A 15,722-nucleotide genomic window follows, 5' to 3' on the forward strand; every position below is an offset into this window, starting at 1 on the left:
GGGAGGGGCGGAGCCTTTGCTGCCAATGGGTGGGAGACTTTCACCATGACATCATTGCGCGCTGATGTCATTGAGTTTAGGGACCTGAGTCTCGCTGGTGAGCAGGGAGTGTGAGCTGTGAATGGTGAGCAGGGAGTGTGAGCTGTGAATGGTGAGCAGGGAGTGTGAGCTGTGAATGGTGAGCAGGGAGTGTGAGCTGTGAATGGTGAGCAGGGAGTGTGAGCTGTGAATGGTGAGCAGGGAGTGTGAGCTGTGAATGGTGAGCAGGGAGTGTGAGCTGTGAATGGTGAGCAGGGAGTGTGAGCTGTGAATGGTGAGCAGGGAGTGTGAGCTGTGAATGGTGAGCAGGGAGTGTGAGCTGTGAATGGTGAGCAGGGAGTGTGAGCTGTGAATGGTGAGCAGGGAGTGTGAGCTGTGAATGGTGAGCAGGGAGTGTGAGCTGTGAATGGTGAGCAGGGAGTGTGAGCTGTGAATGGTGAGCAGGGAGTGTGAGCTGTGAAAATGAGTTTTGGGCTGTAAAAGTGATTAAGATCTAGGGGTGCTGTGAGTGTAAACAGTGAGTGTGAGCAAGGGCCGAATGTGAGTTTAAGTATTGGGCTGTGATTGTGAGCAGGAGGTGGGGGAGGCTGTAAAGGTGAACAAGGGCTGAGTGTGAGCAGTGAGTGTAAGTTGTGGACTGTGATTGTGAGCGTAACCATTGAGTGTGAATGAAAGCTGAGAGTGCAGGTTGTTGGTATGATGTGATTAGGGGCTGAGTGTAAGTTTGGGGCTGTGAGTGTGAGCAGAGACTATGGTGTGAGTGTGAGCAAGGACAGCGGATGGTGTCTGGGATCTGACTATGAGTGTGTACCTGCTCTGTACTGCCATCGTATGCAGCATTTGGATTGGACACAGGTACAGTCACCCTGACAGATGCCGCACCTGATCCCAACTCACAGACTTGAAGCTCAGGCCCTGTCTCTGGGTCGTTGTCTCAGATCCTGAGGGTACCGCTGTCTCCCAGATTGGGGGGATAGAGAAGGAGCCACAAGAACTGAGCATCATTTTTTTTGGTCACAATGATGCAGTGACATCTTCACAAAAGATTTATACAATTGTTTTGTTTGTTAAGATTTTTTTTTAAATCCTGTTCATGCTCTTTTGGTGGGCACATTCCCTCGTGCATTGGAGCCACACAAACCAGCAGGTTCCATCTTCGATCCCAGGCTGTGCTGAGTTAGGTGATCGCAGTGGGGATGTTACGATTGGCTTATGTTCCCCCTGCACTAGGAAAGGGAAAAGCCAGCCAGGATTCATCACTTAATGATCCTGCTGGAAAAAGCACCTGCCTGCGGACTCCAGATGAAAAAGAAAGATTTGCATTTATACAGTTAAGTACTTTTTGAAGTGTAGTCACTGTTATAATGTAGGAAACGCGGCAGCCAATTTGCGCACAGCAAGCTCCCACGAACAGCAACATGATAATGACCAGATCACCTGCTTTTTTGGTGATGTTGGTTGAGGGATAAATACTGGCCAGGACACCGGGGAGAATTCCCCTGCTCTTCTTCGAAAATAGTGCCACAGGATCTTTTATGTCTCCCTGAGAGGGCAGTCAAGGCCTCGATTTAACGTCTCATCCGAAAGACGGCACCTCCATCGGTACTGCCCTGGGAGTGTCAGCCTAGATCATGGGACTCAAGTCTCTGGAGGAGGGACTTGAACCCACAACCTGTCTGACTCAGAGGCAAGAGTGCTACGCACAGCCACAGCTGATAGCCTGCCACGGTTGAACAGCTCTGACACCCACCGTCAGCACTTCGGTGAGTTACTGGAAGGACTGCTGGCCACCATGTGGCACGTCAGGAGAGAATTGGATGGTTAAAAAAACAATTGCTAAAACAGCGACAAAGAAATATGTCTGTTTAAATCTCTAGTGTAATTTTAAATCATTAATTGGAGTGGCTGATTTGAGGAAGTGACTCAATTTTTTTCCCCAGCTGTTAATTTTTGCTGGCTGGTTTCCCTGTGTGTCGTCGTAACAACAACCTCTCAATAACAGGCAGGAAAAAAAACAAGGAATCAATCATATTCCAGCCAGCGACCGTTGTCCACTGACCAACTGTGATCAGTTGTTTAAAAGAAAATCCATCTGCTCGGGGACAGCCAATGTCGAGTGTTTCTCTTGCTGACTAAGAGAGAGAGCAGCCACTATCATCCGCAAAGAGATCGTCAGCAGCCTCTCGATCCACAGAAGGTCAGGGTGGGGCAGGATACTGGAAACTAAATTAAAACCAGTAATCGGAGGAAATGTTACTGTAAACGTTGCAGGAGGGGTATCAAGTAGGTAGAGAGACTGGGTGGGGGGGAGTATTTAAGAGTGTTGTTGAAGTGGGTGCAGTGTATACTGAATAACATTGTACCTAGAGGTGTATTGAGACTTAAGTCACACTTAAGTGGGCACCTCAGACCCAAGTAATGTTGGGAGTATCAGGAGAATTGGACTGCACAAAATATGCCGGAATTTAGTAAAGAAAGAAAGAACTTGCATTTATATAGCGCCTATCACAACCTCAGGACGTCCCAATGCACTTTACAGCCAGTGAAGTACTTTTTGAAGTGTAATGTAGGAAACGAGGCAGCCAATTTGCGCACAGCAAGATCCCACAAACAGCAATGTGATACTGACCAGATAATCTGTTTTAGTGATGTTGGTTGGGGCATAAATATTGGCCAGGACACCAGGGTGGGGGGAATGTAGTAGTGGTGTAAATATTGAGCAGAGTTGGGTTGTGAGGGACCGGATTGCTCAGGAAAACAAATTCCTAACGGCAAATCATTTTGATCTCAGTGCTTGCCTGACCCAGCCCAGTTGGCACCCGCCTGCGACTTACCCAGTGTGCCTCGCTGCTGATCGCAATATGGGAACCCTACCAATGATTCACGTCAAGGCACGAAGCTCGCCCTACCCAGGGTCAAAGGTCGAGCGCTTCCATGTCCCTGATGACAATGTCAGCTGGAACATTGCGTGGCCGGACTACGAACCAGTGGACTACACGGCAGAGACTGTCACAGCTGGGCCCGTCTGGGCAGACCCCGACTTAAGGTAACATCGGCGGGGGGGGGGTGGAGAGGGGCGGGGAGGAGGCATGGGGAGAGGGGAGGGTTGGCGGGGGTGGTAGGAGAGGGGTGGCGCGGCGGTAGGAGGGAGGGGTCTCTGCGCTTTGAAGAGGTGAATCCCACTCTGGTGGTCTTGACCGTCTGCAGTCGAAGTGGGTATTTGCCCTCCTCTTGCCTGTACTCTGCACCCGTACCCTGGCTTTGTGGGGGAGCCGCCTGGCGCACTGAGGTCGAGGAACTCAGCATGTCCATGATTGGGGCACAGGCCTGTGTCCCAGCGCCTCCCGAGCTGCACCATTGTGTTGCTCCTTCTCACCCTAACTTTGTATACCTCGATGATCCCACGTTTGCTGTCATTGTGTCGCTCGTACCATGTGTGCACACTCTCTCACGGGCACACACCGATCACACTTTCAGTTTTCTCACCCTCTAACTCTGTGGGCTTCACGTGTTCTCTTTTCCTCCCCCTGTGTGCATGTGTCTCTCATACTGCAAGTCTATCACTCTGTGTGCATGTCTTTTGCTCTGTCTGGATGTGTCTCCTGCTCTGTGTGCCCGTCTCTCGCTCCCCGTGTGCCCGTCTCTCGCTCCCCGTGTGCCCGTCTCTCGCTCCCCGTGTGCCCGTCTCTCGCTCCCCGTGTGCCCGTCTCTCGCTCCCCGTGTGCCCGTCTCTCGCTCCCCGTGTGCCCGTCTCTCGCTCCCCGTGTGCCCGTCTCTCGCTCCCCGTGTGCCCGTCTCTCGCTCCCCGTGTGCCCGTCTCTCGCTCCCCGTCTCTCGCTCCCCGTCTCTCGCTCCCCGTCTCTCGCTCCCCGTCTCTCGCTCCCCGTCTCTCGCTCCCCGTCTCTCGCTCCCCGTCTCTCGCTCCCCGTCTCTCGCTCCCCGTGTGCCCGTCTCTCGCTCCCCGTGTGCCCGTCTCTCGCTCCCCGTGTGCCCGTCTCTCGCTCCCCGTGTGCCCGTCTCTCGCTCCCCGTGTGCCCGTCTCTCGCTCCCCGTGTGCCCGTCTCTCGCTCCCCGTGTGCCCGTCTCTCGCTCCCCGTGTGCCCGTCTCTCGCTCCCCGTGTGCCCGTCTCTCGCTCCCCGTGTGCCCGTCTCTCGCTCCCCGTGTGCCCGTCTCTCGCTCCCCGTGTGCCCGTCTCTCGCTCCCCGTGTGCCCGTCTCTCGCTCCCCGTGTGCCCGTCTCTCTCTCCCCGTGTGCCCGTCTCTCTCTCCCCGTGTGCCCGTCTCTCTCTCCCCGTGTGCCCGTCTCTCTCTCCCCGTGTGCCCGTCTCTCTCTCCCCGTGTGCCCGTCTCTCTCTCCCCGTGTGCCCGTCTCTCTCTCTCCCGTGTGCCCGTCTCTCTCTCTCCCCGTGTGCCCGTCTCTCTCTCTCTCCCCGTGTGCCCGTCTCTCTCTCTCTCCCCGTGTGCCCGTCTCTCTCTCTCTCCCCGTGTGCCCGTCTCTCTCTCTCTCCCCGTGTGCCCGTCTCTCTCTCTCTCCCCGTGTGCCCGTCTCTCTCTCTCTCCCCGTGTGCCCGTCTCTCTCTCTCTCCCCGTGTGCCCGTCTCTCTCTCTCTCCCCGTGTGCCCGTCTCTCTCTCTCTCCCCGTGTGCCCGTCTCTCTCTCTCTCCCCGTGTGCCCGTCTCTCTCTCTCTCCCCGTGTGCCCGTCTCTCTCTCTCTCCCCGTGTGCCCGTCTCTCTCTCTCTCCCCGTGTGCCCGTCTCTCTCTCTCTCCCCGTGTGCCCGTCTCTCTCTCTCTCCCCGTGTGCCCGTCTCTCTCTCTCTCCCCGTGTGCCCGTCTCTCTCTCTCTCCCCGTGTGCCCGTCTCTCTCTCTCTCCCCGTGTGCCCGTCTCTCTCTCTCTCCCCGTGTGCCCGTCTCTCTCTCTCTCCCCGTGTGCCCGTCTCTCTCTCTCTCCCCGTGTGCCCGTCTCTCTCTCTCTCCCCGTGTGCCCGTCTCTCTCTCTCTCCCCGTGTGCCCGTCTCTCTCTCTCTCTCCCCGTGTGCCCGTCTCTCTCTCTCTCCCCGTGTGCCCGTCTCTCTCTCTCTCCCCGTGTGCCCGTCTCTCTCTCTCTCCCCGTGTGCCCGTCTCTCTCTCTCTCCCCGTGTGCCCGTCTCTCTCTCTCTCCCCGTGTGCCCGTCTCTCTCTCTCTCCCCGTGTGCCCGTCTCTCTCTCTCTCCCCGTGTGCCCGTCTCTCTCTCTCTCCCCGTGTGCCCGTCTCTCTCTCTCTCCCCGTGTGCCCGTCTCTCTCTCTCTCCCCGTGTGCCCGTCTCTCTCTCTCTCCCCGTGTGCCCGTCTCTCTCTCTCTCCCCGTGTGCCCGTCTCTCTCTCTCTCCCCGTGTGCCCGTCTCTCTCTCTCTCCCCGTGTGCCCGTCTCTCTCTCTCTCCCCGTGTGCCCGTCTCTCTCTCTCTCCCCGTGTGCCCGTCTCTCTCTCTCTCCCCGTGTGCCCGTCTCTCTCTCTCTCCCCGTGTGCCCGTCTCTCTCTCTCTCCCCGTGTGCCCGTCTCTCTCTCTCTCCCCGTGTGCCCGTCTCTCTCTCTCTCCCCGTGTGCCCGTCTCTCTCTCTCTCCCCGTGTGCCCGTCTCTCTCTCTCTCCCCGTGTGCCCGTCTCTCTCTCTCTCCCCGTGTGCCCGTCTCTCTCTCTCTCCCCGTGTGCCCGTCTCTTGAACTGTGCCCGCTCTCTCTTCTCTCCCCGTGTGCCCGTCTCTCTCTCTCTCCCCGTGTGCCCGTCTCTCTCTCTCTGGCCAGTCTCTCTCTCCCGTGTGCCCGTCTCTCTCTCTCTCCCCGTTGTGCCCGTCTCTCTCTCTCTCCCCGTGTGCCCGTCTCTCTCTCTCTCCCCGTGTGCCCGTCTCTCTCTCTCTCCCCGTGTGCCCGTCTCTCTCTCTCTCCCCGTGTGCCCGTCTCTCTCTCTCTCCCCGTGTGCCCGTCTCTCTCTCTCTCCCCGTGTGCCCGTGCGTAGCTCCCTTGCCCTGTGTGGGGGTCCTGACCTTGGGTGCGAGTTGGTGCCTTTTTATTTTCCTTTCATCAGTCAGCCGTTGTTCCCTTTTGCTCGGTTTAAAAAAATATTCTTTGTCTGCATCCTCTTTAACGTACTGACACAGGAAGGAAGGACAATCGGAACATGCTCCACAATTCAATTTACTGGATGGCACAATAGATCGCAGGAGCTTCCTGGGTTGCTATAAGCTGGATAAGGACAAGTTACCTCGGTGAGTGCTGATCCCACTCACTCATTTCAGTTGGATGGTGAGTTGCTGAGGTTAGAAACAGTGACAGATGCACACGAGGCCATTCTTAGAACCGCCTCTTGTGCATCCCTGATTTTCATCACTCCACCATTGGCGGCCGTGCCTTCAGCTGACTCGGCCCTAACTTCTGGAATTCCCTCCTTAAACCTCTCCGTTTCTCTACCGCTCCCTCCTTTAAGACGCTCCTTAAAACCTCCCTCTTCGACCAAGCTTTTGGTCACCTGTCCTAATATCTCCTTATGTGGCTTAGTGTCAATTTCTGTCTGATAATCGCTCCTGTAAAGCGCCTTGGGACGTTTTACAAATGTTAAAGGCGCTATATAAATGCAATTTCTCGTTGTTAATTTAAAGAAAATGGTGACAGCACCCCTAATGGCTGAGTTGGTAACTGCACCACCTGGTGTGTGAGATTCGATCCCTGCTCTGTGCTGAATTAGCTTATCTCGGTTGGGATGGCATTAGGGAACTGTACAATTTGTCTTCAGTGCTCCTGGGATGTGGAGGGGTGGAATCAGACAAGGGTCCCAGTACTGATTGTTATACAGTGACTCCTGTCGGATATGGGTAATGATAGGATCGCGTTGGGCTGTGATCCTCTCATAGTTGAATAGCCTTCTGTTACTCAATGTCACTCCAAAACATGAGGAATGGTCACTAGGGTGAGGTACCAGATGTCAGCTTGTGGAACTGTAGCCCAGCATTAAGAAAGAAAGACTTGCATTTATATAGCGCCTTTCATGACCTCAGGATGTCCCAAAGTGCTTAATCTGCTTTAGGTGTCAGTTTAACGTCTCATCCAAAAGACGGCACCTCCAACAGTGCAGCACTCCCTCAGTACTGCACTGGGAGTGTCAGCCTGGATTATGCGCTCAAGTCTCTGGAGTGAGGCTTGAACCTACCACCTTCTAATTCAGAGGCGAGAGTGCTGCCCACTGAGCCATGGCTGACAGCACAAGCTAGCACCTTCAAGAGAGAAAATGTCAAGATTGATAAATGACGTGTACATTAAAAGCAACTATAAGCTTCTCAAATTTATAAAGTACACTAAAATGGGAAGTGCATTTGAGACAGAGGATGTGGTTAATGGTTTGCAGAGGATTTAGATCAAGAGTCCAATTGAGCAGAGAAATGCCAAATGAAACTTAAAGCTGAAGAGTTGCTTGTTGGGAGAAAAAGATCTATAAATTGGAAATGAGGACAATAGGATTAGCACAGGGTGATGTGGTGAGAGAGCTGGGAGTAATAGTGGGCTCATCACTGTCAATGTCTAGACAATGTGGCAGTACAATTTACAAAGCTAATAGGCTTTTGGATACAAATAGCCAGTACTGCAGTGCATTAGTCTCCAGAGGTTATGCTAAGCAACCGACCCGATCTCACCCAGCTTACAGTGGTCAGCACATTACAAAATTGTTGACGGTGCAGAGAAAAGCAACAAAAATATTCAAAATAGGATGATTTAGGAAGAAAGCTCGCCAGTCTACTGAGAAGATTGAGAAGGAATCTCAGTGAACTTTAGAAAATATTAAATAATTCCGATAAGGTGATTGCGAAATATTACTTTAAAGCAAGCCGAAGAATCGGGCCAGAGGGCATAGTTTAAATGAGTGAAAAGTACATTTAAAACGGATATTAAAAAGAATTGATTTATTCAAAGTGATTATGATCTGCCAGGTAAGAAGTCACTAGTCTTAATGTACAGGTCTTGCATCTAGCGTTAGCCCGTCATGCTCCAGATGTCACACTTCGTCACAAAAGAAACATGACGAAAAGAAAGCCAAGTCACTGACCTGGAGCCTGAAATTAACAAGCAATTTATTAATCTGCAATTAAATTCTGATTGACCTAGCCCTATGTTTACTTAACAGCACGTAGACCCGATGAGATGCAGCTCCACTTTCACATAATAAGACACTGTGCCTTACATGTTACAATGTCCCTGTCCTTATAAAACCGGCACATCAAACTCACCGGCTCTGAATTTCCACAATCGGCATTTGGGCGCAAATTGGGCTGGCTGGGTTTTATTGTGAGTTTCTGCTAAATTACATCAACATAATCACAAACCTTTCATGAGTCAGTGCAATCCGGCAACTTAACATGGCCCAATTGCTTTTTTTTTGGTAATAAAAAATATTCATTGATGTACGTAAGGTAACCTGGTGGAGTTTTATTAATGCAGCAGAAAATGGGTTTATCACAAAAGTAAGCATTTTTAATGAGAGTGTCCATTCCTCCACCTGTGAGTAACCTGATTTTAAAATCACTAAAAATGACTTAAAAAAAACTATACTAAACCGTTTACTAGTTTCATTGGTGCACACTAGCCAGTTTCTTAGTAAATTAAATATTTTTTAATATTTAAAAATGTTTAAACCGTGCCCACTAGTGCCTGTAATGCCTAAGAAAACAAGCTTAATTTGAAGTCCCTCCTCGAACGGCCGCAGGCGGGTGTAATCGTCAGAAACTCGTTATTTCGATCGGGGTGGGGGGCGTGGCCAGTTTTGTGGATGGAGCCAGCTCCAGCGCGATTTTGATCTGAGCCAGCGGAAATCATTGTGGAAACTCGAAATACGCAAATCGAAATTCCGCGATGCTTTGCGGTGAAAATAAACAGCACAATCTAGCGGGGACTCGGGCCATTGTGAGCAGCAACAAGGGAGACCTGTGAGTGGGGTGCGGTGAAGGACCAGCCTGTAGCCAGCTGGTCGCGCGGTGAGGGGGACACAACACTTTAATGGCTCCTGCTTCCGATGTCATCCCTAGGAATCCAATGGGAAGAACAGGAATCATTTCTCGAGGACTGCTGGGAAAGTGGGGACCGAACCATGCTGCTGACCCCATCGTCACGCGGTACGTAACACGCAGAGAGGCGGGAAACAAACTGTCTCATCAGCGCACAATCAGTGCCTCACATCCCTCCGGTCTCGGCTGAAGGGAACCTGGGTCCTAGCAGCGAAAGAAAGACTTGCATTTGTAGATCACCATTCACCGTCTCAGGACGTCCCAAATCGCTTCACAGCCAACGACGTACTATTTGAAGTGTGCACAGCAAGATCCCGCATAGAGCTAAGTGATAATGACCAGATAACATTTTTTTAGTGATGTTGGTTGAGGCATATTGGCCCAGGACACCGGGGCGAACTCCCCAGCTCTTCTTCGCAATAGTGGCCGTGGGAATCTTATACATCCACCTTAGAGGGCAAACGGGGCCTCGGTTTAACATCTCATCCGAAAGGCAGCACCTCCGGCAGTGCAGCATTCCCTCAGCACTGCACCGGGAGTGGAGTGAAATGACGGTGTCTAACTCACTGCACCAACTAGTCCCCCATCAGAAGGAGGAGGTCTTCATCCCTCTCGTCTGGCTTAGATTTGAACCTGGATCCCCAGAGGTGGAAGGATAGTGTCTGACCAGCAGAGCTACTCAGGCCCCAGTCGGACAATGGGGAGCTTTCACCTCTCTGTCTGAGCTGTAGTCTTTCCCCATCCTTTATCTTGTCGCACAGCGCAGTCAGGAGATCTGCTCCCTCTCTGTCCCCCTCTTTATGGGGGAGCGTCGACTCTCTGTTCAATGCCTGGGATCAACCAATCACAGGAACCTTGGTCCTGTTACTCGAGAGAGATCCCATAGGCTCCAGTTCTACTTGTCCCTTTTGTTCGAAAAACATTTCTTTCTTTTGCTTGAAACTTTAGATCATTTTTGTCCACTAATGCAGCTCTGTTCCTGCCCTGTTCTGCGTTCTTCACATTTTTTTTCATAGAATCTTACAGCACAGAAGGAGGCCATTCGGCCCATCGTGCCTGTGCCAGCACTATGAAAGAGCTGTCCAATTAGTCCCACTCCCCCTGTTCTTTCCCCATAGCCCTGTAAATTTTTCCTTTTCAAGTATTTATCCAATTCCCTTTTAAAAGTTACTATTGAATCTGCTTCCACCGCCCTTTCAGACAGTGCATTCCAGATCATAACAACTCGCTGTGTAAAAAGATTTCTCCTCATCTCCCCCCCCACCCCCCCCTTTTTTGCCAATTACCTTAAATCTGTGTCCTCTGGTTACCGACCCTCCTGCCAGTGGAAATGGTTTCTCCTTATTTACTCTATCGAAACCACTCATAATTTTTTAATTTGTACCTGACTGAGGGACGTTTTCCTTCTGCCTTGCAGGTGGAAGAGAGAGGACGACAAGAAGGTGATTCACGAGCTTTCAGGCAAACCTATCCTGCAGTTTGTGGCGATAAAGCGGAAGGACTGTGGGGAATGGGCGATTCCCGGGGTGAGCGACTTTGCGTAGTCTAATCCCTCCCCCCCCATTCCCGAAATGTGTCCCTATCCCCTTGGTGTCCTGGTTATTTCTCCCCAGTAGCCTGGACACGATGTCAAGCACCCACCTGCTCTTAGGCTCCCGCCAAGCTTGGGTATAGTGGGATATGAACATATGAAAATTGACGGGCAGGAAAAGACCAGCTGGTCCATCAAGCCTGCCCCACACACCATGATGGCCAGATCATCGTGACTCTCCCTTTCTCTCTGGGATGGACTGCGTGGGTTTGTGCCGTGTGTATTTTTTCTTTTTTTTTTACCTTGAATTAGGATTCTTCCCAAGACTTGCGGCCAGGAGGGGAGGGGAGAGGGGGGTCAGAAACGCGAGCGGGAGCGAAACTTGCTCCCTGACCCCCCCCCCCATCTCAAATAATGAGTCAAGTACATGGATGATAAGTGAAACCGGTGGGAATTACTTGATGAGGAGGGATGTTGGACTCAGTCAGCATCGAGAGTTCCCAATTACAGTGCAGCACAAAGACATGATAACACAGCCCTCCCTCCACCCCGACACTGTACCCCCCCCCCCCCCCCCCCCCCCCATTTTGCAATCCAGCATCGGCACTGAACGCTCCCAGGTCTAGGGGTTACCAACTCTGGTTGGATATATTCCTGGAGGTGCCATCACATGACCTCCTGCCTCCACAAGTCCCGCCCCCACACTCCTGCCATTGGTCACCCGACACGTCCATCCTCGCGGCGCCCCGCCTTCCCATGGCCAATTGGAAAGCGAATACTCTCCATTACCCGATTGGATGATTCTTGACTGTCACCAACTAATCAACAAAAGTGTTCGGAGAAAATTTTACAAAAACACAACTTTTTTCAATGCCCCGATGATTTTTCTCCCGGGTTTTTCTCACAGCAGTGTCCTGGAGATTAATCTTTAATTCCTGGAGGGTTGGCAACCTCTACCCAGGTCATGTATGGGATGCATTAAATACAGAGCTGACACTAAGTTACACTGACACTGCACGAACCCCAAACCTTGTTCCCCTCCCGCTATTTGCTTCCCAATCTACCCTCCACTCCTGACCCTTACTGGGGTCCAGTCTCACAGGTAACACCAGTCCTCCACCCAAAGGGCCCGTCACCCTGGACAGTGAGGGTCATTCAGCTGCGGAGAGCCCACTGCCGTCCTCACCCAGTGCCCATGTCCCTGGGCTGGATGGTGGGACCTGGAGCAGCACCTCTGGGTGTTATATATTCCCCCCCACCTCCCTATCCGGAGCCTCCATACTGAGATCAGCCAATTCATCGCAGACCAGGAGGAGTGAATCTGGAGGCTCCCCTTTACACCCGATGTGAGCACCTGGACTCTGAGTGTGGACTAGAGCTGGCGTGGATACAGGTGCCAAACCTTTAGAAGGATTCGATTGACCTTTGCCCCCGAGTAGATTACCGTGAGCTGGTGTTTTTTGAGCCCAGTTCCCGGGGGTTGAACGGACAGCCTCTGACCCTGCTTTACTTGGCGCTTTCCTTCTCATGGCACAGGGGATGGTGGATGCCGGTGAGAGCCTGTCGAGGACGCTGAAGCGGGAGTTCGGGGAAGAAGCGCTGGACACTCTGGCCACCTCCAGCCCCCAGAAGGATCGGTTGAGGGGACTGTTCCGAACCATTTTCAGCAAGGAGAACGCCGTGGAGGTGAGTGGGCGGAGGGTGTGGGTTCTTCTGGGTGTCCCCTTCCCTGACTCTCTCACCCTGGAGGGCCAGTGGGCTAACAGATCTGTGTCCTGCATTGGGCCGATGGCTCTGTGCGTTTTCTTGTATTATTCCCCGCTGATTAGGCTCCATGTGGTCTCCAGGACTGGTTTTGATCGTCCAAAGGGGTCGGAGAGGAATTTCCCAGGTTTTTTATCCCCCGAATTGGCCAGTGGTTTTCCACCTCTCCCAGGAGATCACGTAGCTCCCTGTGAGTTGGGAGTGTCTGTGTCGTGATGCGTGGGGCATCACAACTGGATGGGACAGGCTATAGCATCATACAGCACAGAAGGAGGCCATTCGGCCCATCGTGCCTGTGTCAACAAAGAGCGATCCAATTAGTCCCTCTCCCCCTACTCTTTCCCCATAGCAAATTCTCAAGTATATATAAGGAAGAACGAGGAGAGGGAATATAAACTAAACGGTGCAATTTTAAAAGGGGGTGCAGGAACAGAGAGACCTGGAGGTTTACGTACACAAATCTTTGAAGGTGGCAGGACAGGTTGAGAAGGCTGTTAAAAAAGCATATAGGATCCTGGGCTTTATTAATATTGGCATAGAGTACAAAAGCAAGGAAGTTATGCTCAACCTTTATAAAACACTGGTTAGGCCTCAGCTGGAGTATTGTGTCAAGTTCTGGGCACCACACTTTAGGAAGGATGTCAAGGCCTTAGAGAGGGTGCAGCAGAGATTTACTAGAATGGTGCCAGGGATGAGGGACTTCAGTTATGTGGAGAGATTTGTTCTCCTTAGAGCAGAGAAGGTTAAGGGAATAGAGGGAGGGGGGATGAATCAAACAACACAAGAACCCAATTAGATTGGAGGTGGGGTGGGAGGCTCCTGATTCATGCTGGGAAAAGGGGCGGGCACCAGATGCAAGCGAACCGTTATCAGGAAACTTGGGATTGGTTCCAGTCCAGTTCACGCTGTTTGTTTTCCTAACTTTCTCGTCCAGGTGTTCAAAGGATACACGGATGATCCACGGAACACTGACAACGCCTGGATCGAGACCGTGGCCGTCAATTTCCATGATGACACAGGTAGGTGGGAGGTGGAGGGGGAAATGGAGAAGGAACAGCGGAGAGGAGGGGGGGGAGGAGGGAAGGGGAGGAGGAGGGAAGGGAAGGGGAGGGAGAGGAGGGAAGGGGAGGGAGAGGAGGGAAGGGGAGGGAGAGGAGGGAAGGGGAGGGAGAGGAGGGAAGGGGAGGGAGAGGAGGGAGGGAGAGGAGGAGGAGGAGGGAAGGGGAGGGAGAGGAGGGAAGGGGAGGGAGAGGAGGGAAGGGGAGGGAGAGGAGGAGGAGGAGGGAAGAGGAGGAGGAGGGAAGGGGAGGGAAGAGGAGGAGGAGGAGGGAAGAGGAGGAGGAGGAGGGAAGGGGAGGGAGAGGAGGAGGAGGAGGGAAGGGGAGGGAGAGGCGGAGGAGGAGGAGGGGAGGGAGAGGAGGAGGAGGGAAGGGGAGGGAGAGGAGGAGGGAAGGGGAGGGAGAGGAGGAGGAAAGGGGAGGGAGAGGAGGAGGAAAGGGGAGGGAGAGGAGGAGGAAAGGGGAGGGAGAGGAGGAGGAAAGGGGAGGGAGAGGAGGAGGAAAGGGGAGGGAGAGGAGGAGGAAAGGGGAGGGAGAGGAGGAGGAAAGGGGAGGGAGAGGAGGAGGAAAGGGGAGGGAGAGGAGGAGGAAAGGGGAGGGAGAGGAGGAGGAGGAGGGAAGGGGAGGGAGAGGAGGGGAGGTGGAGAAGGATGGAGGGAGAGGAGAGGGAGGAGGTGAGGGACGGAAGCAGTGCTACTCCCATGGTTGGCTTGACACACTTCCCACAGCATTGTTGGCGGAGGCTCCACTGAACCAGGCAACCTCTGGTTTCACTATGGACACTTGAGTGCTGACGAGCTATTCATATATGTAAGGCATCGCGGCCCAGCCCAATCCTGACACGCGACACCCACGGATGCTCACCTCCAGCTGGAGGGGGTTGGGCGGGGTCACTGGATTGTGAACAGGAGGAGCAACTGTGGCTGGGAGTCTTCCCCCACCCCCCCCCCATCTACCTCTCCACAATAACGGGGAGGCTGATTGTCACTCCCTGGTGGAAACCAGCTAACTCGGCAGAAGCTGAGGATTAAACCAGAGGCCTTACTGGTCTGCACGACTCAGTACTGAAACCAGGCGATGGTCTTCTCTGCTGAACCATCAAGAGCCCCCCTGTTATTCTCATGTTGGTGTCAGCTGTGGCTCAATGGGTAGCCCTCTTGCCTCTGAGGCAGAAGGTCGTAGGTTCGAGCCCCACTCTAGGACTTGAGCATATAATCTAGGCCGACACTCAGTGCAGTACAGAGTGAGTGCTGCACTGTTGGAGGTGCCATTTCTCAGATGAGACGTTAAACTGAGGCTCCGTCTGCCCTCTCGGGTGTAGGTAAAAGATCCCACGGCCGTTATTTTGAAGAAGGGCAAGGGAGTTCTCCCCGGTGCCCTGGCCAATATTTATCCCCCAATCAACATCACTAAAAAGCAGATGATCTGGTCATTATCACATTGCTGTTTGTGGGATCTTGCCAAGCGCAAATTGGCTGCCACATTTCCTACATTACAACAGTGAACAACACTTCAAAAATACTTTGTTGGCTGTAAAGCGCTTTGGGACGTCCTGAGGTTGTGAAACTCACTATATGAATGCAAGTTATTTCTGTCTTTTATGGGAACCAGTGACAGAGAATCTAGCTCCAATTAAAAACTTTGGTAGTAACGTCATCTCTCTTTCCAGGAGACAGTGTTGGGCAGCTGGATCTACAAGCGGGCGACGATGCTGGGCACGTCCAGTGGTTCGACATTGACCAGGAACTGCAGCTCTACGCCATTCACTCCCAATTCCTGAAGAGGGTCGCTGAGCTGCATGATGCCCATTGGTAGCAAAGGACAGAGAACAAGGTGGTCCAGGGGCAATAACTCAACGTGAAGTCTACAAATAATGGGGGAAATGGGAGGGGGCAGGACTGACCCCTCAGTCAGGGGGGTTGGATGAGGAGGGGAGAGGGCGTAATTTGCAGCAAGGCCTAAGTAATGACTGGTCCACACAAGGCGTTAATATTGCAAATATTGGGGAAGGTTTTGTGTAAGTCGATCGGAAAGTCATTTAAAAAGAATTACAATTTAGTCAGACAGAGGGATTCTCCTATCCCTCTCCCTTCGTCCTCACCCCAACCCCTTCCCTTCCCCCTCTCCCCCTCTCCCTCCCCACTGGGCGTTAATGTTGTTTTAGTGAAAATGCTAAAAGATTTGAATGCGCCAAAGAATGGATGAAGTCAATCGTCCGCCTAAGTCATCAAAAGCAATTGTCTGAACTGCGTGAAAGGACAAATCACTTATTAAAAGATGCTTGGTGCCCTAACTCAGACTGCAA

General features: G+C 52.7%; 1 protein-coding gene across 1 annotated transcript; it reads left to right on the forward strand.

Moving 5' to 3' along the window:
• Window positions 1–66: 66 nt before the first annotated feature.
• Window positions 67–15,710, forward strand: LOC137340479 (ADP-ribose pyrophosphatase, mitochondrial-like). The gene is made up of 8 exons (XM_068002939.1): window positions 67–894; window positions 2,831–3,085; window positions 6,173–6,280; window positions 9,086–9,172; window positions 10,482–10,590; window positions 12,132–12,281; window positions 13,294–13,378; window positions 15,087–15,710. Exons 1-8 carry the CDS (start codon window positions 839–841, stop codon window positions 15,230–15,232), a joined length of 996 nt encoding a protein of 331 aa, XP_067859040.1. The 5' UTR covers window positions 67–838; the 3' UTR covers window positions 15,233–15,710.
• The last annotated feature ends 12 nt before the right edge of the window (window positions 15,711–15,722 follow it).

The sequence above is a fragment of the Heptranchias perlo genome, chromosome 22 (genome assembly GCF_035084215.1).
Source record: "Heptranchias perlo isolate sHepPer1 chromosome 22, sHepPer1.hap1, whole genome shotgun sequence".
NCBI lineage: Eukaryota > Metazoa > Chordata > Chondrichthyes > Hexanchiformes > Hexanchidae > Heptranchias > Heptranchias perlo.

Excerpts from the sequence above, each read along its gene's own strand:
- LOC137340479 (XM_068002939.1), top strand. The coding sequence starts at position 839 with ATGAGTGTGTACCTGCTCTGTACTGCCATCGTATGCAGCATTTGGATT. Across the intron at positions 6,281-9,085 it reads GATAAGGACAAGTTACCTCG|GAATCCAATGGGAAGAACAG; the intron begins GTGAGTGCTGAT and ends TGTCATCCCTAG. Across the intron at positions 10,591-12,131 it reads GGGAATGGGCGATTCCCGGG|GGGATGGTGGATGCCGGTGA; the intron begins GTGAGCGACTTT and ends CTCATGGCACAG.